At 39.6% G+C, this 21,850-nt stretch overlaps 1 protein-coding gene across 4 annotated transcripts; it reads left to right on the top strand.

The window, feature by feature from the left end:
* Positions 1–846: 846 nt before the first annotated feature.
* gtdc1 (glycosyltransferase-like domain containing 1) lies at positions 847–19,156 on the top strand. Of its 4 annotated transcripts, none has more exons than XR_008607519.1 (13): positions 849–873; positions 6,887–7,010; positions 7,092–7,200; positions 10,126–10,316; positions 11,318–11,485; positions 11,849–12,022; positions 14,515–14,583; positions 14,655–14,744; positions 15,174–15,283; positions 16,245–16,389; positions 18,156–18,357; positions 18,596–18,687; positions 18,783–18,802. XR_008607519.1 is itself a non-coding variant. In XM_055053045.1 (13 exons), exons 3-13 carry the CDS (start codon positions 7,147–7,149, stop codon positions 18,855–18,857), a joined length of 1,239 nt encoding a protein of 412 aa, XP_054909020.1. In that variant the 5' UTR covers positions 858–873; positions 6,887–7,010; positions 7,092–7,146; the 3' UTR covers positions 18,858–19,156. The 4 variants fall into 4 exon arrangements, 2 of the variants coding, with proteins under 2 accessions (XP_054909021.1, XP_054909020.1); XM_055053045.1 differs by having other exon boundaries at positions 858–873; positions 18,156–18,226; positions 18,783–19,156; XR_008607520.1 differs by lacking the exon at positions 18,156–18,357 and having other exon boundaries at positions 18,783–19,156.
* Positions 19,157–21,850: the final 2,694 nt, after the last annotated feature.

Below are 21,850 nucleotides of genomic sequence, written 5' to 3'. Positions count from 1 at the left end.
TATTGGATTAAGATCCAGGGAAATACAAAGTCAAACAGAAGCTGTGCTTCTTAAATTCTTCCTAAAGCATATTTTGCTTTGTTCCATGAAGCACTATTCTGCTGAAAGGTCAGAGAAAATCATTTCTTAAAAAAAAGGTCAAAGGTGTGAAAAAACAGTCACTAGATGTCCTAAAACAGAAGTCGAAAACAAAAAGGAATCAACTTCTTTTTAAGTTTTTAATATACAATGATTTACACATGCCCTACCAACCAAATCTGACTGCTTTATTTATCTAAAATAATTGAGTTGAGTACTGCATGCATCATTTATTACTGAAAAACAAAAAAATCTTATGTTTTTATTTTTGAACAAGTTTTAGTTTTGTTGCTATTGAATATTTTTGACTTGACTGTTATAATCCATGTAAATAAAATTACAAAAAATTGACCACTGTAAGATAATTTATATTTTATTTTGTTGTCATCATAATCACTTTATGAAATACATAATTTTAATTTATATCAAAACCAAATAAAGCCACTAAATGTGCTAAAATTTCAAGAATAAACCTCCTTATTTATTATGAGGTCAGCACAGATTTCTGACAACATAATACACAATATAGCAAGATATTAAAAGCTAATTATTTCTTAAAGTACCAGAACTTTTGAGTTTGAATATAAGTGTAATTTACTACTTTAGAAAAATACGTTTCAGTGAAACATAGTTCCTCACAAATAATTTAGTCTTTTTTTAATGTCCAAATTGGAAAACAACAGAAGGGAAAAGTCCTATTCCTGCCATCTTTCTGCCTGTTACCCGTTTGTCTCGACGTGATGACGTCAGAACTAGCGTGCAGCGTGAGCCGAGCGTCAGATGCAGCAGCCAGAGGTGAGTGTTCAGATGGAATCAAACATGTGTTTGTATTTCTCCTCTTCCCTCTCTGTTGGAGTCAGGGACTCAGCCGGTCTGAGGTTCTCTGTGTCCGACATGCTGGTTCCGAACAGGAGCCAGAATGAGGGTTCGGTTCGGCTAACGGAGCTAATGCACCTCTTCCAGGAAGTAGACGGTTCCTGCAGAGTTGTCAGGTTCATTTTTCGAGGATATAGCTGTCGGTTTTGCTGAAACAACCTGACTTTCAGCAGATTTTGAGGCTTAAAGAGTTCAGCTGACTGATACTTTTATTTAAAAAGTCTGACGATAAAACTGTGAGATATTATTTCACCATGAGGCAGAACAGTGAGACTCCAACCTGTTTGGATGCAGAAGTGATGGAGAGGTTCTGGGAATGTTGTCCTCATTCCTGCGGCCTGGATAAAAAGACAGGAAATGTTGAACTAATTTACAGATCTTTTCAAAAGTGTTGGCTCCCCATTTGACTTTTTATAATTTTATCATGCTACAGTCCCAAACATGTTTTTATGATTTGGTGTGATAGGCCTAAAAAAGTTATACATTTAATGTCAAAGGGAAATTATGCATGGTTTTCCAAAAATTTAGCAAATAGAATAAAAAAATGTTCATTGTTATGCTGCAGGCAAGTCAGTTTTAGGGTTTGCATCTTTTTTGTCACTGACAGTTTTACCCAATGTTATATACAGTATATTGAGCTAGAAATATTATAATGGTTTAACAAATTAAAATTGGGAGAAATTAATCAGTTGGAGATTTAGGACTAAGCACAATTTATACAAACAAATTTGTAGTAATCAAATATAAGTGGAAAACAATAAAACATGTAACAGTGCTTTTTATAATTCTTAGTGCTTTGAACTGCAAGGAAATATTAGATTAATAATATAAGGCTTGCAAAAATAGTTAATTAATAAATAAAAATAGAACAAAAATTGATTTTATATCATCTGTTTCCAGTCTGAATCTCTAGTTTAATAAATTTTTAACTGAGTCTAGTTAAAACACATGTTCCTGTTTTATCCACAGAGCAGCTGCTGATGTTTCATGTCTGTATTCACAATATCATTGTGTTAGTCTGCAGATGAAACAGGGTGAAATTCAGCAAGAGAAGTGCGAGCTTTACAGATTTCTGATGAGTCAAAGAAAAACAGAAAGGAAATGTAAAGGATTTTGAAAAGCAGATATTTGACAAAACCAAATTAGTTTTTTGTCAAACATCAAAATAAAGACTTTGGTTTAAAGATGATCTGATTGAGAGTAAGGAGATGTGTTAGAGAGTAATAATCTGAGTGAAGTAAACTGGTTTCAGTCTGAAATCAAATGAGAGGACATGAACATGGACATGAAGATATTCGTATGAATGTAATCTGAATTCATGAGTTCAGATGAGGTGATCTGAAAAGTGAAGCCATGTAATAGTTCATCCTGAATATCTCTCTGCTCTGCTTGGCGTGACTCAGGTTTTGGAGTGAAACCAAGTCGACTCAGATCGAAGCAGATTTCTCCTGGTTTTGTTTCAGTCGCCGATTCTGTATGAAATATTACAGCTACTTCATAATGTCTGAGGCAAGAGCTCTAAGTGGAGTGAACAGGTTTAAGAAACTGTTACCGCTGAGATGAGAGACTGGTTTAAATAACAGTTTAAAGTTAACCTGATATCTCAGATGATAGTGTTAAACAGCAAACTGTATTACTGAGGGTAATACAGTTTATAATAGGGTAATACAGTAATACTGTAGTGATTCATTGAGTACTAAAAATTCTCAACACCAAATGTAGTTTGTTGATACATTGTCTACAGCCACATAAATGTTATTTTTTTAGTAACCAGTGCACTACAGGAAGTTGTGGGGACAGTAGTGTCTCCATTGCAGACTGCAAAGCAAAGCTCTTGTTTTTACATCACACTAGCTTCTAAAGTGCATTACCGCACAGTTGTGCGGCGACTCTGGACGTCTGAAACAAAACCACATTGGGATCTCTTCAGCGTAGTTATATGCTGTTAGTTCTTGCTATTATCTTACATAAAACATGTTGCGGTACAAAGTACATGAAAGCAGAATAGAGCAGTTGAGTTCTGCCGCTAATAATTTCTTCAGTTGTGATGCAACTGAAGTTTCTGGAGTTACTGTCTAATTCAGCTCTTGAGTAGAGAGCTGCAGTGGGGGGAAAAGTTTACACACCTTTGCTAAAGTTTTTGAGGTGTCAGAAAATGAGAGTAAAATAAATTAAAACGGCGAGCGTTGGACGGCCGTGTGGCGAGCCAGCGGTAAATCTTAAAATCTGACCTTTCAGGCAGGAGTTATTGTCGCTTCGTTTTTGATGGCGACGGATTGGTGAATGTTTTGAACAAGTCTGTAATGACTCACAGAAAGTTTGTTATATCTTTGACCTTATGTGTGGAAGTTAATACACTTTGATGTTTTATGTTGAGGAGTTAGATTTTGCGGCTTGGCTATGCCCACATGCTTTATTGCAGTATAAAGGTTTTGATAACTTTTGATCTCTAATGCCTCAAGAAAGTGCCGAGTCATTTTGAAGTCCAAGTCAAAAGCTGTAGGAGAAGTTTGCATAGATTCAGCGTGTGTAAAAGAGAGAAAATGGCGGCTTTCAACCAAAATGGCCGACTTCCTGTGGGGTCTAGCCCATGGCTTGAAGATACATTATTTTGTAAGTGCAGAGAGGTGACCTATGTGCAACAAGAGCAACTTGATATCTGACTTCTGACACAATTTCAAGTGGATTAGGTCAAAAGTCAGTGATTTTCCAAGTGGAAAAAAGTAACTTCCTATTCTCCAGGGGAGGAGCTTTGACAATGTCATCAGATCCATCATACAGAGTTTAGTGTAATTCTGCCTTTCTATGTGAAAATTCCAGTGTTTTGAATATTTTGGATATATTTGAATATATTCACGTTAAGCCACGCCCCCTAAACATCCTGAAACTTTTGATCTCTCATCCTTTAACTGCAAACCGACCAAATTTGAAGCCGTAAGGTTAAAATTTCTTGTAGGATTTTGTTAAAGTTCAAACTTTGTAAACTTCTAAGATGGTCAAAAATACATAGTGAAAGACTTGAGACTTATGCTTATGTAATCAGGAGTCATAGCATGCCAGTGTAATATAATACTTTCTAACTGTCTACTATATACTTGACTTTATTGTTTCAGAAAAATATGTATTCACAACACCCTACTTTACTGATGTTGCAATATACATTTCAATTTTTTTCCTATTTGGACATAAGAGCAAAGGTTCTAAATGAAGATTTATAATAAGTTTCCTGGTATTATTTAAAAAATGATTCAAGCACTCCCCTGAAAGAATTGAGGCTTGACTTGGACTTTAAAAAACTGAACATCTGTGGCCTGTATTTTTTTTGTTTGTTTGTTTGTTTTCAACAATAGCTTTTCCTTCCACTCAACCTTCAGTTAACACAATACTTTAACACAATACTTTAATACAATACTTTGTGATCTGGGAGCTTATCTTTCATCTTTTGTGGTCTCCTTACCTTGTTGAGGGTTTTATGTTTCTTCGATAACTCTGAAGCCAGCAGTGGCTAAGATTAAATAGACATAACATAAATATAACATTACTTAATCAAAAGCAAAAAAAAAAAAAATATTGCTAATTTTGGATTCTTGTTACTTATCAGCCAAAATCATCAAAATGACATACTTATTTTAAATGTATAAATCTGTGTAACTTTCAGTTTTTTTAAATTAGTTTACTGAAGTAAATGCCATTTTAAAGACCTGCATGTAGATAAATTATATCAGCATGATTGACTTCCAGCTGTTCTTTTTTGTTGTGCAGTTGAAATGCAGACGAGGCATTATGACCTGAAATCTATCGGATGCTGATGTGAAAAATGTGGGCCTCATATGCTTAATAATCATTCAGAAAACATGATTTAAATCTGCCACATCCTGGATTAGACTGATCAAACTCGACTTATTTAGTTTATTAATATATTGGTTGTTATCAGGGGTGTAACTTTGTGTTGCAAGTTGTTGGGGATGAGGAGGAGCGGGGTGGAAGGGTGTGTGTGGCGCTGATGTACCTGCAGTTATTGGAAGTCCTTTTGTTTTTTAGTGATAAAAATAAAGCACTATTATTACTTAAATGCAAATGCCATTCAGACTTATTCACTAAATTAGGATATATGTCCTGATCAGCCTTGTCAGATTAATAGCACCTTTCAAAAATAACTTGAAATTTACATGTTCCAAAAGGAATTTTAAAAAACATTAATTGGCTGTTAATGCAGCCGCTGCAGCCGAGTTACAGAGATGCAGGCACTTAAAGAAAATAGGAGCAGGAAATATCGGTGGAAACTGTCCCCTTCATGCCAGAGTTGGGGGGGACATGTCCACACCAGTCCTTCAGGAAGTTATGGTTGTTATTGATCTTCGTAAAGCTGAAAGTTCCTTGTTAAATTCAGCTCAAACAGCAGAAAGCAGCTGACATATTACCCCCTGACATTTAATGCTGAGCCAACACTGACATGTTGATCTTTCCTGAAACCAGTACAATAATGTGATGTGTACAAAGAAACTGATTTCAGTCAGATATCCGCCTTCGAGTGACCCGTGAAGTGTCAGAGAGTCAAGTGAAAGAAGCGCCGATTCAGAGCGAGAACGACTCGAAAGCTGAGGCAGATCAGGAGCCGCTACCTTCAAATAACACGGGGACTGGCTGCTGATTCATTCAGCAACATTTCATCATCTCACGCTGTTAATACACCCAAACACAACGGGACGGCTGAGCACAGTCTGCAAAGAAACACTGCGAGGTGGATGGGGAAGGTAGTGAATGTCAGGGGATTCTCCAGTGAAGTTGCAGTTTGTGCAATGCAGTTCGTTTTATTTTTGCGGCACCCATTCATAACGAAGACTCATTGTTGAATTTTATTCCAGTTCATTTCAGTTTTTTCTAATGCAGACTGGAGAGTTTTTGTGGAATGTTTTAGACATTCTGATAATTAAGAGACCAATATATATATGTAACATTCACGGAAAGGTTTTTTCAGCAGTAATTGATTTCATTCAAAAAGTTTATATATTATTGGCCTGAACACTGAACCTTGTGGTGCTCCATAACTAACTGAAGAATGTGTCTGACAGATAAGATCCAAACCTACCTGGTGCTGTTTCCTTTATTCATACAGACAGCTTTATGAAATGAAGCACTGCGGGATATCCATGCATACTTAAAAAGGCTTTCATTCTTTTATCTAAAATTAAGGCCTTAAATGTAGTTAATCCATTTTAAAAAGTAAGTTGACACTTTATGTGTTAATCACAGCTATTAAGTTTTGTTTTTGCAGGACTGTTATATTCTACGTATTGTATATTTCTCAGGTACATTTTGTTTCATCAGTAAATATTAAAGCAATTTCTTTTTTTTAATGAGTCATACATTAGGTTTGGGCAGTTATTTGTAGTATTTTTTTCCGTCCGGCCAAGTGACATTCTGACGTCTTCACTGTATTCTGTTATTCACTAACTTTGCTTGCTAGCTTTTTTGCATCTATCATGGCTAAATGTAAATTTATTGCCACTTGGCTGGACAAAGTTAATCTTTTGTATCTGTGGAGACAAACATTCCTAATTTGCACTAAGCATTTCAGCATTCCTTATTTGGAAGCTTTTAAGATCCGACCCTTGATCATTAACGTCAATTTCTCTGTGGTTTACCACAAATAACTGCCCAAACCTGATGTATGACTCATTAAAAAAAAAAGAAATTGCTTTAATATTTACTGATGAAACAAAATGTACCTGAGAAATTTGGTGAGACATCACTACCTTCACAAATTACTTGTCGGAGGGCCGCTCTACCACACTTTTGCATCGTTGGAACGATCTTGTTGTGGCATCGTGTCACTTTTACGATTGTCAAATTATTTTAGCTGATACAGAAACCCAAGGACTTCCTTGCATAATTTGGACTTTCTTAGCATCTGTCTGTCTTATTTTCTCAGAACCAGTTTGAGCTTCAGCTCCCGGTCCTGGTAGCTGTCTCGGTTGGAAAGGGTCACAGCCTGATTTCAAAACAGATGTGATGAATAAATGCAAAGCAGTGACATTTCATCCAAGCTGATCAAGGTGGACACAATTTGTTGGTTCTTGTCTTCAGTCTAGACCAGACATTGTTGCTCTAAATTGGTTGGATACCATTGTCTTCAGATTCTGGTGTTGTGGCCTGAACCAAAGAGCTTTATTTAACTGGCTTCCTCTCTGAATGGTGTTGGTGGAGTTGGGTGAAGATGAAACCAGATTCTTGTTCCTAAATCTGGTGAGTATTAGCCGGAGTGACCTACATGTTGTTGTTGGTGGTGTTGAGTCTGAGACGGCATGAAGTCAGCAGGACGTCACCGTGGATGAAGCAGCAGACTCGCCCACAGATTCACGACAAACACGGCGAGAAGCGTTTCCAGAGATTCCACCGCTTGGTTTCCAGGCGGCGTGGCGCGGCGTGGCGCGGCGCGGCGCTGACTCAGCCCGGCGCTGCAGCTGCTGGGGGGATTCCCTGCTGGGGGAAACGCCCACATTAACCCTTTGTTTCATGTGTGTCTGCAGCCTTCCATGTTTGAGCTTCAAGGCGGTGGGAGGAAAGGTGTCTAAACTGGAATCCCCCACCGTGGCTCTGTTTGATTTAAGGTGGAATGATTGATTTCACATTTACTAACACGCTTCCTGTCTGGTTGATCAATAAGCAGCTCAGAGCAGTTTGACTTTCCAGTGTCCTCGTTGTCCACATGTGCCTGCCTGTCTGGCCGACCCCGGCTCCGAGTCTCATCAGAGTTTATTTAGATTTAATCTTTTAACTGATTCAATTAACACATCATTACCAAAAGTTTTAAATACGTTTCAAAGTTTCTCTATCCTTGTTCTTTTTGACTTGCTGTTTTTGTAAACTTTCGGCTCTTGTATTTTATTTTCTTTCTTTTTCTGCTTTAAGGTTTTTTTCAAATGCATATGGAAGTCTTTTGGAAAATATTAGTATTCATGTTTATATTGAGAAAAATACATTCTATGCTTTTATATTTTTATCAGTTTTCTTATTTTATATTTTATTCTTGTACAACTTAATTTCTCATTTTGTAACTTTATTCTCTTATCATTACCACTTTATTCTTGTCATATTTTTTGTTCACCTGGCCCCTAATACTAATAAAAATTAACATTTTATTGCTTATATGTTTCTACACACAAGGAAAGAAATGAGTAGAAAATATATTTTTTGTCAGAATCAAAGAAGATAATTATTTTGTGCTTAGTAAAACAATCAGTAATATTTGATAGTCACACTATATATTTCCATTATTGATTTTATAGATTATAGATTTCTAGGTTTTTCCACTAATTACGTTTCTCGTCTTTGTGCATTTCATTTTTGTCTTGTTAAATCGTCGGCAGGCTGCAGACCAGACTCCAGCCTCTGGCTCACATCCTGACATTCGTCTGAGGAGTTAATAAGAGACAAAACATTGGATTATTTCAGTCAGATATTTAGTTTTAATGGGTTTCTGCTGCTGTCGGCTCTGCAGGAGGCTGAACCTTCTTTATCTGGGGAGTAAAACTGTTCACTGGGAGGCCGGGGCAGAAAAACGAGTCGTCAGTTTTTCTTCTGAAGGCCAAAAGGTCGCCCATCCGTAGTTAATCAGCCCTCCCGACACGTTTTCATATTTCACATTATTTGGACGCATTCAGGAAACAGATTGGTCCATCTTTAGCACAAAGGCTGACATTGTGCTTCTGTTTCCAATCAGATTTGTCTTTCTGACACATCTGCATGGCAGAAGGCTCGTTGGTATCTGTCTCCAGCAGAAGAAACAGCTCATTTCCTTCTCCTGATATGAGTGGCAGCGAGCAGATATGGACTGATGGAGCCACGTGTGGGCGAGCGCTGAGTGCTGCTGCAGCCACATTAGCTCCCATTGTGGGCAGGGTAATGGAGGAACGAACTGGAAATGGTTGGGAGGGAATTCAGAGGAAGAACAGGGGAGCTCAGGGGACCGTAAGCTGTCCACTTCCTGCCGCCGGCTGCGTAAACCTCCCCACAGCATAATGGATCCTATCAGGACACATTGTGCTGCAAATAGATGGATGTTACTGGGTTTTACTGTGGTTTGTTACTGCAGAGTTAACTGGCTGCACAACAATAGGCTTTCATTTACGACCTGAAAGAAGGAGGATTCACTCTGCCTCCATCAGGCCGGTTTTTCATCTGCATGTTAACTTTAGCACAGTGTCTGCTGCGACCTCTGACCCTCGGCGTGTTAGCTGCTCTGAGTTTCTGCAGCTGACGGGGATTCCTGTCAGGCTGGAAGAGCCGTGTTGTGGAAATCTCGCCGAATTCTTACAGTCAGACTGTGGAAACACCGTAGGCTGGTGTTCCTGCTGTTTTCATGAGACTGGCCTTCAACTTTCAGATCAGTTCTTAATAATGACGCAGCGTTCGGTGACTCATGATGGAGTTTTCAGATGAAAACAGACTCTTTGTAGGTGAAAAATCACTCGCTGAACAGGTCACGATCAGAAACATTTAAACGATCTGAGATAAATGACAAACTTTATTTCAAGGTATTTTACAAGATAAAAAGATACATTTCTGAGTAAAATTTTATATAAAGATACAGTTGAGTTCAATAAATGTGAACTAATTATGATTAATTTCCTCTTACAGCTAATTAAAACACAACATTTAGGATTATTTAGGATTGGATATATAACAACAGACTGATAAAAAAATATTTATTAACTAGAAATGTGGGCTCAGGTCGCATTAGATTGAACATTTTCCCATTCTGCCACATTGTAATCACAAAATTTAATGTATTTTGTGTGATTGATAAAGACAATATATCTGAAAAGTGTGGTGTGCATTTGTGTTTAGCCTCCCCGTATAGAATCACTTTTCACCACAGTTAGAGCTTTAAGTCTTATTCATTTGAAGTCTGGATTTATTTTCTATTCCTCTTTGTAAAATAGCTGAAGCTCAGATCGGATAGAGAGAATCTGTGAACATCAGTTTTCAAGTCATACTACAGATTCCCAATGTCAATGTTCCAATGCTAATTGATTGTTAAAACTTTCAAATCTGTATATCTTTGGAAGAGAAATGTACCTAAGACGACTACTTCACCTCACAGATTTATATATATATTAGCTCACATATTGATAAATGTGCCTGCTGACTTTCAACCTCTCTCATCAGGTCGGCGGCTCCTCCAGCGTTTTGCTGGTCGAAGCGTTTTATGGCGGCTCTCACAAACAGCTGATCGACCTTCTGAAGGAAAACGTCGATGGATGCTCCGTCTTCACGCTTCCGGCCAAGAAATGGCACTGGAGAGCGAGAACGGCAGCTCTGTACTTCAGCCAGACTATTCCTGTCTGTTCATCATACAGGTGAGAGGCACACATGTGACATCATGCAGGTAACTCCTCAGGTAGACTCCAGAATCCAAATAAAAACTAAAAGCTGTTTGTGGCTTTATTTTTGTCCCTTTCTTGCTGTAAGATTGTTCAAAGGTGCCCAACAGCATGGAGTGATCATTTCCTGTCAGTTAGGAGTGACTTAAGCCTTTTGAAAGTGTGTAGGTAGAACATGTTTTTTCTTCTTATATCGTTGGAAAAGAAGCTAAACAATCTGTGCTTGGATAAATCAGGAGGGCAAGCCAGAGATATCGTTGTAAAATCAAATAACATTTATTTGGTTTTTGAGACATTAATCATTAGAAATGAGCGCTCACATGACGTCATCAATCAGAGATACAATCACAAAGCCGTCAACAAACTTTATGATGTGTCTGCCCTTGTTTCTACCCTGGCACTCATTTATGTATAAAATGAATAAAAGTGTGGCAAGGTCACAGCCTTGAGGGGCGCCAATGGAGGACAAAAGTACATCAGATAAAAACTACAACCTCTAGGGTCTGTTTGTGCAAACTAAACTCCATTTAGTTTGCATGAACGCAAGTACTATGATGTTAAAAGCTGAGGACAAGTTCGTATTTATGGTTGTGGGTCTGTTGTAGTTTTTAGGTCTGACCCTGTTGAGCTCGGTTGGAAAACCTGAGGCTGAGGAGCAGTAGGATGAAAACTCTTCTGCTGGTTTCAGACAGTGTGATGCTGCTGATCTGATGGAGGATAACGGGATCAGTTTCATGTGCGAGGCTTGGGTCCCTGGTTCTGCTACTGCTGACTCATTCCCAGACTGGTTTCACAGCAACATGAGCGGCAGCCATCTAAGTTCATCTCTGACTAGACTGAGAGAGTCACAGGGTGTTTATACCGTAAATATATATGTATATATCCTGGGTATTTGTGGAGATCCACGAACACATACATTTTTTATGGAATTTCTTTACATTTTTAATTTTTATTTCCACTGTTGTTTTTCTCCACAGGGTTCTGTTTAGCAGCTCGGTTCTGAACCTGTGTGAGCTGGTGGCTCTCCGACCCGATCTGGCCCGTCTGAAGAAGGTCCTGTACTTCCATGAGAACCAGCTGGTCTACCCGGTCCGCAAAGACCAGGAGCGAGACTTCCAGTACGGATACAACCAGGTGCTCTCATGGTAATCCCAGTAACTCATCCAACCCGACTGATCATTGATCACAATAAGCTGAGCTCAGTTTGACAATGCCAAGGCCATCTGATTGGTTAGTGATGAGGAGCAATCGGATTGGTTGATTGTGTCTAATTGAAGTGCTTCAGGTTATTGATCAGCTGTCTGACTGTAAAACTGATTGTTGTTGATCAGCTGGCAGCTCATCAATAAGCCGCAGTTGCTCCGTCTTCTCTAACCACATTACAGCAGGGATCATTAGCCGACATCTGATGGGACACTTAGAGTCCAATCAGTGTCCCAACCCGTCCTCAGGTTCTCTGGTTCTGTCCCCTCTGTTGTTCTGACCGGGTTTGTCTCTGGGTTCTGCAGCCTGGTGTCGGACACGGTGGTCTTTAACTCCCGCTTCAACATGGAGTCCTTCCTGTCCTCCATCGGCTCATTCATGAAGAAGATCCCAGACCACAGACCCAAAGACCTGGACCGGTTGATCCGTCCAAAGTGTGTGGTTCTGAACTACCCGGTTCAGTTCCCTGATGTCAGCAGGTGGGTTTAAGGTGCTTCACTAGTGTATACTGTCATTGATAAACTTTTATGTATTTTTTTCTTGCATCAATCCAACTCCTCCCAACACCTTTATCAGATTTTACATATTTTGTATCTGTTTATCTTATTTTTTTATTATTAGTATTTTATGTGTTTTTCTTGTTTGTTCCTGATAATATGAAGCTTAAAGTTAATTGTGTTTACACTGTTTCTATGCTGAGTCTAATTGCATCCTGGTAAATGTAAACACCTGGGTTGTGTATGCAAAAATATCAATAAACATATCAATCAGAAAAGTGGTTCTGATCTGGATCAGTAAAAGCAAAATGAACTCCTGACATCTGAGATTACGATTAAGTTTTCATAGATCTGCTTATGATGTTTTCAACAGAGGTGGATGCAGAATTGGATCAGATGAAAATATCAAATACGTCGACGTCATTCAGCCGTTCCAAAGGAGGAATCTGTGTTTTTTTTTTTGTTTGTTTTCAGGCATTTTTGTTTAGATTTCGAGGTTTTTTCTTTTTTTTTTCTCACTTTCTTTTCTAAAAAAAAAAACTTAAAAATTCCGGAAAATATTTCCAAAAAGTGACTCTTATTTCAATCATCCCTTCTGTGAGTTGTATGATGGAGTATTAGTTCCAGGCTCTGAGAATACAGTCATTATATTGGCATTTTCATAATATTACAACTTTATTCTGGTAATATTAAGACTTTATTTTGGTGATACTGAAAGTGTATTATATATGTCTTCCAAAAAATAAATCTTAGCCAGGTTCATAGATTTGACCTGAATTTAAAGAAGCTGTGTAACATGCTTATCAAACAAGATGGCCACCATGGTCATGCTGACATCACCCTGAAGGAGTGTAGTGGCAAAAAAAAATAAAAAATAAAAACCATATCTCTTGAATTTTAACAAATCAAAAAATTGATAAATTGTTAAAACTGATTGGTTGCCCAGTTCTGGTCTGTTGAGTTTTAAGATAAACCTTCCTGTGTCATGTGACCTGTCATTTCTGAATATTTGTTCAGGTTCAGCCTCAAGCCATGAAATGTGGGCGGAGCCAGCAGTGTGAGGGCCTTAGCGGTGTGTCTGTGGTTGCCGTCAGTCGGCCTCTCATTGTAACTGAATAGTAATCGAGTCCTGCTGAGAGAGACAGACGTTCCATCCATCATGGCTGCTGCTGGACCCCCGACTCCTCTGAGATAAATGAGGATGTCACGAGCAGCTGAGTGTTTCTTCTTCTACTGCCCCGCTGCAGCGAGGGATGGGGACTGGTTCTGGTTCTGGTTTCAGTCTTCTACATGTTCAGAGAGGACTGTGCAGTCAGAGATGATTGACAGTGCAAAAGAGCTCTGATTCATGGAACAACACGTGAAACAATTGTGGAAACAGCAATTGCATTAAACCTTTTCATTTCATTACTTGTCGACTTGCATTTCGACAATTAATGTCAAGTTTATTTGTGCAGCACATTTCAGCAACAAGGGAGTTCAAAGTGCTTTAACTATAAAAATATAATGCAGTAATCAATTAAACAAGAAATAAACATTAAATTTTATCAAATGCCATCATCAAGCAAATACATATAAAATATGTTGGTCAATTTTCCATTTATAATGCCTCAATAATGTTTCAGCTGTTTTGCAGTTTTCTGGAAGTTTGTTCCAGATTTGTGGTCTATAGAAGCTGAATGCTCATTCTCCATGTTTGGTTCTGGTTCTGGTTCAGCGGATGTAGAGCAAACCAGAACCAAAAGACTGGAGAGGTGTGGAAGTTTGATGCAGCAGCAGCAAATATTTAATGTATTGTGGCGCTAACCTGTTCAGGGATTTATAAACAAACAACTAAATAACAATAAACGCAAGAATGAGTTTAGATCTTGCTGAGACATTAGTCCTTTAATCCTGGAAATGTTCTTTAGTTGATAGAAGACCGACTTCAGAGTCTATGTGACTCTGAAGGTTCAGGTTGGAGTCTTCACCCAGATTTCAGACCTGATCTCTAGTTTCTATCTAATAACTGAAACTATACATTGACTCTGGATCGTTCCTCTTTAGGTCCAAACATACAAACTTCAGTTTGTTTCTGTTTCTGAAATCAGAGCGTTCTGATTTCTTCAGACCCAAACTGCTGGATGAAGTTCTGTAGTTTGGACTCTGCAGTCCCTCCATGTTCTGCTCAGTGATCTGTCCTCCCTGCGGCGTCCCTCTCTGATTATTACCCCGATTATAAACCCTGGCAGCCTCAGTGGTCGCTGACCTTCATCTTTAATCAGACTCAGAGGTGACATCATAACTGTGATCATCAATAAGCTGATTGGTTTTATTGCCTGCAGTCAGACTGCTCATTCCTCAAATGGATCATCGAGTCCTGTTTTCCAGCGTCCTCGGAGAAACAGATGGACCTGGAGACGCTTGTGTCCTGCTGTCTGTCCCCGTCTGTCTGGGTTCTGTTTGTGTAATTCTGGTTTTGGTTTCGTCTTTAGTCTGCTGCCTGAACACAAACTGAGACGTCTTTGCCGCTCTGCAGAGACCAATCAGCAGCAGACGTCGAGGTAATCACATGATCAGTTCACTGGGTCGGATCGCCTGTAGGTTATCACAGCTGTTGGTTCTGACTTGATAGGTGTGAAGAGGATCCATCATCTGATCCCAGAACCGTTATGATACCTGTGGACCAGGTGAAACCTCTACACATTGTGTGGCCTCACAGGTGGTGAGTTCTGGTTCGACCCGATCTACTGCTGCTCTGTACCACAATGCAGAACCTCCCCGAAACTAAAAAGTGTGGACCAACACATTAAACCAGTAAACTTCACAATCTGGTGTAACCTTAATAGTTTGAGAAAACGGGATCAGACAAGCAGAACTGAACTGAACTGAACTGAACTGATTCATCCAGCCTTTCATTGTTCATTTGCAGTCACAGCCTCATTAACTGATTTGAAGTGTCAACATAAAAATAATCAACATAAAATATCTAGAGCTGAAACAATCAAGTTAGTAGTGACTTATCAATTATTAAAAATATTTATTACATTTATTAATTCATTAATTGTTAATTGGAGTATATAAGCAGTAATTAAGTTGGAACTGTACAAAATGTGTGTATACATATGTACATCCTGCCATCTGTTTTTTAAAGGGAACATGACAAGAACCCGGAGCTGTTCTTCAACACTTTGATCAAACTGAAGGAAAAACAACTGAATTTCCAGCTGTCAGTGCTGGGAGAGACGTTCACCGATGTGCCAGGTACACACTCACCTGCTCCACACACTCACCTGCTCCACACACTCACCTGCTCCACACACTCACCTGCTCCACACACTCACCTGCTCCACTCACTCACCTGCTCCACACACTCACCTGCTCCACACATTCACCTGCTCCACTCACTCACCTGCTCCACACACTCACCTGCTCCACACATTCACCTGCTCCACACACTCACCTGCTCCACACACTCACCTGCTCCACACACTCACCTGCTCCACACACTCACCTGCTCCACACACTCACCTGCTCCACACACTCACCTGCTCCACACACTCACCTGCTCCACACACACATTGAACCTCATGGAGCTGGAAGCTGCTGTTCAGTGGGATGTTCATACCACTCAGGACTGTCGGTTCAGGTGTGTGTTCACCTGTGTTCCAGTGTCTGTGCGTCTCCTTCGGGTGCATTTCAGTGTTTTAATAACGATGTGATGGAGTGTTGATGAGTGTGTGTTTTCGCGGGCTGAGCCCACTCTGAGTTATTGGATCGTAAAGTTTTAGTGCAGAACAAACAGCCGGCGGTAAATCAGCCGAGAGCCAATCACATTAGGAGCTGAGTGATTTCACTAACAGCTCTGAGTATTGATCACTTTCACCTGTTAGAGACTCTGCTGGTTTAATCAGAGAGATCTGTCCTCATCAAACTGTCCTCTTCCTCTAATTACCAACATAAACCTCCTGCAAGATCATCACAGCGCAGGAGGAAGAGGAGGAGGAGGAAGGGGAGCAGACTGAAGGCTGAGGGGAAAATGTTTATTGATTTTTAATCAAAAATAATATTCTAAGAGTCAAATCGCTCGCTTTCTTTAAGATTTTAGTCACATAGAATCAGACAATCTTTTGCATTCATCATCCTTCACAAATTATAACCAACAGGAAGTTAAAGGAACACTGTGACCTTCCTCACATGACGAAGCTGTGATCTCCTCCTGCAGAGATCTTCTCCTCCTCCCAGCAGCTGCTCCAGTCCAACATCCTGAACTGGGGCTTCCTGCCCAGTAAGGACCAGTATCTGAAGGTGCTGTGTGACGCCGACGTCGTCGTCTCCACCTCCAAACACGAGTTCTTTGGAGTGGCAATGTAAGTTTTTCAATAACGATGAATAATAATAATATAGTACAGCTAGGGCAAAAATGATTAGTCAATTAATCATGATGAATCAATTTTTTTCCAATAATCAACTAGTTTAGTAATTGATTAATCATTTACGGCAGCATAGAGACTCTTAAAAGATCATCGTTTGCAAAAACATTATCATAATAAGCTACCAGAATGCTATGTCATTCTATTTTGAAATGATTATTTTATTAGTTAAAAAGGGAACTGAATTATGTGTTTATTTGCGTCTTTTAATATATTTGCAATATTTTATTAAATGACCTTGTGTGGTTAAATGAGAAATCTGCAGAATGAGCCATTTTTATCCAGTTAATGGTCAGAATAATATCGATTTCTAAAATTGTTACACACAAACCTGCGTCAAAAATAGGTTTGCCAAGGTAGCAAGATCTAACTATACTGATACAAAGAAAAACATTTTTGATACAGCTGAAAAAAATTCAGAAGGCAGTCTTTCTCCTAAAGATCAGAAAAAAAATCACACTAATATTTTGTTTAACCCTTTAACTTTCCTCCCAGTTTTTAATTATATGTTGGACAATTTTCAACCCAATATTTGTAGTTTCTGCATCTTTGTAGATGTTTCTTCTGCTTGAGCTCAATCATTCCACCCTTCTTAAACAAACATGTTTTCCATAAAGTGTCTTTGGCCAAGGTTGCTTAAGAAACGAGAAACGATTCTTTGAATAAAATAAGGTTCTCTGTGTGAAAAATGTTAATGTCCTTGACAGTTGTATCATGGACACAACTGAAAAAGTAAGACTAAAACAGGTCTGTTCATGTAAACCAGGTCTGGGTCCATGCATGTTGGTTTTCTGAGGTGTTATACATCTAGAACCCAGCAGCTGTTGTAGATGTTCCTACTCTGGATCGTTCCTGCTTTTTTCTCCCAACGCTTCCAGATATTCCAGGATGCAGCTCCCCGTAAGTCAGGCTCAGCTGTCAGAGGTTCTGGAGCGGAAACAACACAATCATGTGGGCCTGAGGCCTCGCTGACACTTTGATCCTCATTAGGTCTGAATCTGGTTCTGTCTGATGAATCCGGATCATCAGCAGAGCTCATTACGGCCCTGCAGCCAGCAGGAGCCAGCTCTGATCAGATAGCTGCGTTGGTGTGTTGATCCAAGATCAGCATCTAAAGGGACACTTCTCCAGGTTCTGTTCTCAGAGGTCCTTTTAAAGTACTGGTTTTTAGTTTGCATTCACACCAAAACTCCAAAAAGTTCAGATTCCCGTGAAAAAAACCTAGACCCTGAACACATCGTCCACTGAGAGCAGAGGAAGAACGACTGCAGAGATTAACCAGAAAGAACCAAGATCCCAGAATGAATAAAGCTCTTAAATGCCTAAGATTAAAGTTTTAAAATGTCTTAAATTCAATTCGAAAATTCAAGTCGGTCTTAAATACGTTTATCATAAGTCTTAAATTTTGTAGTTTTGTTCTCACGGTACTAACAGAGAGAGACGAAAGTCTTCACCGCTCTGTGTGAAATCCCACACACAGCAAGTGATAAAAACTGAGGGCCACAAGCAGGTTTTACTTTTGTTATGCCTAATTGTAAAACAGCAGGATTCCCCAAACAACCCCTATGTTTGTGAACTTAGATTTAATTCAAAGTGACATTAAAAAGTCTTATAAAGTATTAAGTTTGACCTGTTAATGAAACTGATCCAAAACCTGAGTTTTCCTGACTGTGTTGATGAACCATGATTCTGGGATGTTTCAGGTTGGAAGCAGTTCACTGTGGATGTTTCCCTCTGTGTCCAAAGACTCTGGTGTATCCTGAAATATTCCCAGGTACACACACCTGAGTCGGCTCTGCCTTTCTGCCTGCCATACTTGACTTCTTCCTACTGCTCTTTACTGCCACTCCTGCAGTGGGACACTCAGAAAATGTTGATATGGGTAGCTGCACCAGTAGAAAACAGGTGAATTCACAGCTAAAAATATAATAATAATACTTATATAATTATACTTAAATTATATAATTTTATATATTTATTTATTGGGTTTTCCATTCATGCCTTTAATGAAGAAGGTGACTCTTTATGCTTTTCTATGACATGAACAAGATTCTTGTGGATGGTCAGCATTTTTCAAGAGGGGGTCATGGGCCCCCCAGTCCCTCTCTTGGGACCACCACTGACTTCGTGCTTTTTGTCCCAGATCAGTACCTGTACTCGACCCCTGAGCAGCTCTGTAAGCGTCTGCAGGAGCTCTGCAGGAGGCCCGACCTCGCCCGTAGACATGTCATCATGGTAACCCTGTCGTTTTTTTGTTTGAAAGTTGTTGTGTTTTTTATTTCAGAGGCAAAGCAGGTTTCAGACAGATTGTTCTGGTTCTGATTCTGCAGGTGGACACCTCATTGTTCTCCTGGACCTCTCTAAAACCACAATTCCAGGCTCTCCTATCCACGGAAGGTACCTGAATGCAACACAGTGCTGGTTACTTCAACTTCCTCTGAGCTCTGAATGAGAGCGGTTCTGTTCTGAGTTGGGTTGGACCAGAATGAACTTAATAAAAGATGTAAATTAAACCCAGACTGGAATCTAAATCCAGATTAGAGATTCCTCATGCTCTTAATCTGGCAGGAATAAGCAGCCGGATCCAGGTTCTGGTTCTGAGTCTTTCATGGATTTATGACTGTTTTCCAGTGAACAAATGTCTGTTAATGCTTTTTTTATTCAAAGTTTACGTTTTTTTAATAAAAGATGTAAATGAAATGAATTTTTAAGTATCTTTGACTGTCCTGAAAAGCGAACTATACAAGTCTGATGTTATTTATTAAAGTTTGTTTCCAAAAATCTTTTGATTATTGGAAACTGTTACAGTGTGACCAGTAAGGTACAAGGACAAAGGCATATATATAAAAAAAATATTTTCTAATTATTTTTCCAAAAATTCTTCGCAGAAGACTTCCAACATCAAATCTCAAAAATATGTCAAAATGGGCCCAAAAGAAATCAACTAAAACATCCCTAACTCAGGATAAAAAACCAAAACTGACCTCACATAACAAGCACACAGAGGAATTTAAACACAAAGGCTAAACGAGGAGGGCTGGAAAAGGAGACAAAGACAAACAATGCATAAATAACTGGTTCAAACCAAAACATTTTGACTGCAGCACAACTGTAAAAACAACCTAACACCAAAAATATTTTAGCAGTTGTGCTGTCAGTAGAGAGATTCTTTAACATCAAGTCTCCTGCTTCTAGCAGCCTGATGGTTTCTTCCACTTTCATTTATTTTTAAAATTTAATGGTCAGATTTTTGACTTGTTTTTCTTACTCCTCATGAACCATTCTTACGTTCCATTTGTTGCTGCATTAAAGGTTCAGTCAGTCTTTGATCAATCATCTCTAAATCCTGAATAAGGGGAGTCCTGTATCTCTAACTGCCCCTGAATGCCTCCAAAGAAGGTCATCAGTCATAGCAGCTGCTCCGATGGTTTAATCCAGAGCTGCAGACTTTAAATCAGAGCTGCAGGTGAAGCTGGAAGGAAAGTGGAGCTCCTCTGATTTAATCTCCAACCAAAGTCGTGTTACTTCTAAAGGAAAGCCTTCAGAAAGCTGGAAGAGTTTATATTTCATCATTAGCAGAGAAGAACCAGAACAGCAGCAGGTTTCTGTTCAGATGTTGTAACCAGGATTGAGATGTTTTAAGTTTAGTTGAATGAAATCTGGTTCTGACTGAGCAGCTTGAATTGAGAGAACCCGATTGGTTCAGAGTGAGCAGATCTTCCATCAGAGACTGAAACCGTTTGCTGCTTCAAGGCTTCTCTGCAGACTGACGTATTATCACCAAACGGCAGGCGGCCATGCTGCTGCAGGAGGAACGCTGCTCGCTTCTGATTGAGACTCTGCCTCCTGCAGCATCAAACCAACAAACTCCTCCTGACGTCTGTTCATCACAGAGCAACACAGAGGCAGATTCACACAAACTACAGTCTGTAGTGATTCAGAACCTGATCAGTGACAGATTTTTTATATTTATCATCACTTCATCTTATTGAGGGAAAAAAAAACTTTTGTATAGCCAGTCCAGTGAAACCGATATCCTCATGTTGATCTGAGGCTTTGCTACAGGCTTCTTCTAACACATCATATTCTGGGTCACAGGGGCTGATGAAGATGATGAAGAGGAAGAGGTCAGCGAAAGCCTCAGAGTCTAATGACTAATTAGGAGCTGATAACGGAATCAAATGAAGCAGATCAATGACAGTGAATGATCTGAGTTCCCATGAACAAACTAAACGATGACTGCAGATTGAAATCAGTCACTTAAAAACATTTTTCTCTGCGTTTTGCTGTGAATCGTTTCCTGATCTTCCCTCCATCATTTGCTCAGAGCCAATCAGGTTTGAGTATGGTGACCTCTGTGATCACCTGAAACATCTATCACCTGGTGGCCTGTTGTCATGGTTTCATGATCCAACCTGTTGTTCTGAACAGGGTCAGAACCATCAGAGGACCTGTCCTGGTTCTATTCCGGTCCATTAACAGTTAACAGGCAGTGACGGTAAACATGTTGTCTCCGCATGATGAATATTCCCGCAGCTCATTACGGAGCTGAAGACGATCCGGTTTGACAGCATCAGAACCGATGAGGATCAGAGTCTGATGGAGCCGATGTATCACCAAGATGTATGTTCAGAACCAGAACTTCTATCTCAGCAATCAAAGAAATAAAATATGAGCTTTTTACATTTTATTTCAGCAGCTCAGAGATCATACAGACTCCATGCAGAGGAGTCTGTGTGTGTGCATGTGTGTGTGTGTGTGTGGGTGTGTGTGTGTGTGTGTGTGTTAGTGTGTGTTAACAGTGGACACACTCAGTTGTTTAATAAATGAGCCCTGGGGGGAGTGTCGTGAGGAGCAACACTGAGCATGCTCAGTGGCCTTGGGCCCGGTTGATGAGATCTGGATCAGTGTTGCCTCTCCCGTCGAGCGGCTGCAGACGTCAGAATGCATTAACAAGCTGATGCTGCAGGGCGGACCAGAACTGGGTCAGAATCCGTCACTTCTGGAGGGTTTTCTAGAACCTGATCCATCAGAACCGATTCCATGAGCCCAGATCTATCAGACATAGATCTGGGACCATTCAGAAACCCAACAGGAGTCACATGAGTTGGTGTCTGTGTAATCACAGACAGGTGAGTCCAAGAACACCTCCTCCACCGACTGGGGTCAACAGGGGTCATGACACCTCCGAGCCGAACAGCCCTAAAGAATCATGTTCAGGTTCTAGAAAAGCCTAAAGAGCTTCTTCTCCCAGGAAGACAAAAATGTTAAACTAGATAAATGAATGCATGTCTAAAATCACAAAATTTAAAACGTATAGAGAAATTTGGACCGAGATTAGTTGTATTAATTGTGATGAATTGATTATTAACATGATTATCAACTGATTTAGTAATGG

The sequence above is a fragment of the Poeciliopsis prolifica genome, unplaced genomic scaffold (assembly GCF_027474105.1).
Source record: "Poeciliopsis prolifica strain line A6 unplaced genomic scaffold, Auburn_PproV2 SCAFFOLD036, whole genome shotgun sequence".
In the NCBI taxonomy this organism is placed as follows: Eukaryota; Metazoa; Chordata; class Actinopteri; order Cyprinodontiformes; family Poeciliidae; genus Poeciliopsis; species Poeciliopsis prolifica.
The sequence above is the reverse complement of the archived record's forward strand: the minus strand, read 5'-3'. Positions and strand labels throughout refer to the sequence as shown.

Bases quoted from the DNA above. Each gene is read 5' to 3' on its own strand.
- gtdc1 (XM_055053045.1), top strand. From the start codon at position 7,147: ATGGTGTTGGTGGAGTTGGGTGAAGATGAAACCAGATTCTTGTTCCTA. The intron at 10,317-11,317 runs GTGAGAGGCACA...TTTTCTCCACAG, and splicing joins CCTGTCTGTTCATCATACAG to GGTTCTGTTTAGCAGCTCGG. The intron at 14,584-14,654 runs GTAATCACATGA...CTGACTTGATAG, and splicing joins AATCAGCAGCAGACGTCGAG to GTGTGAAGAGGATCCATCAT.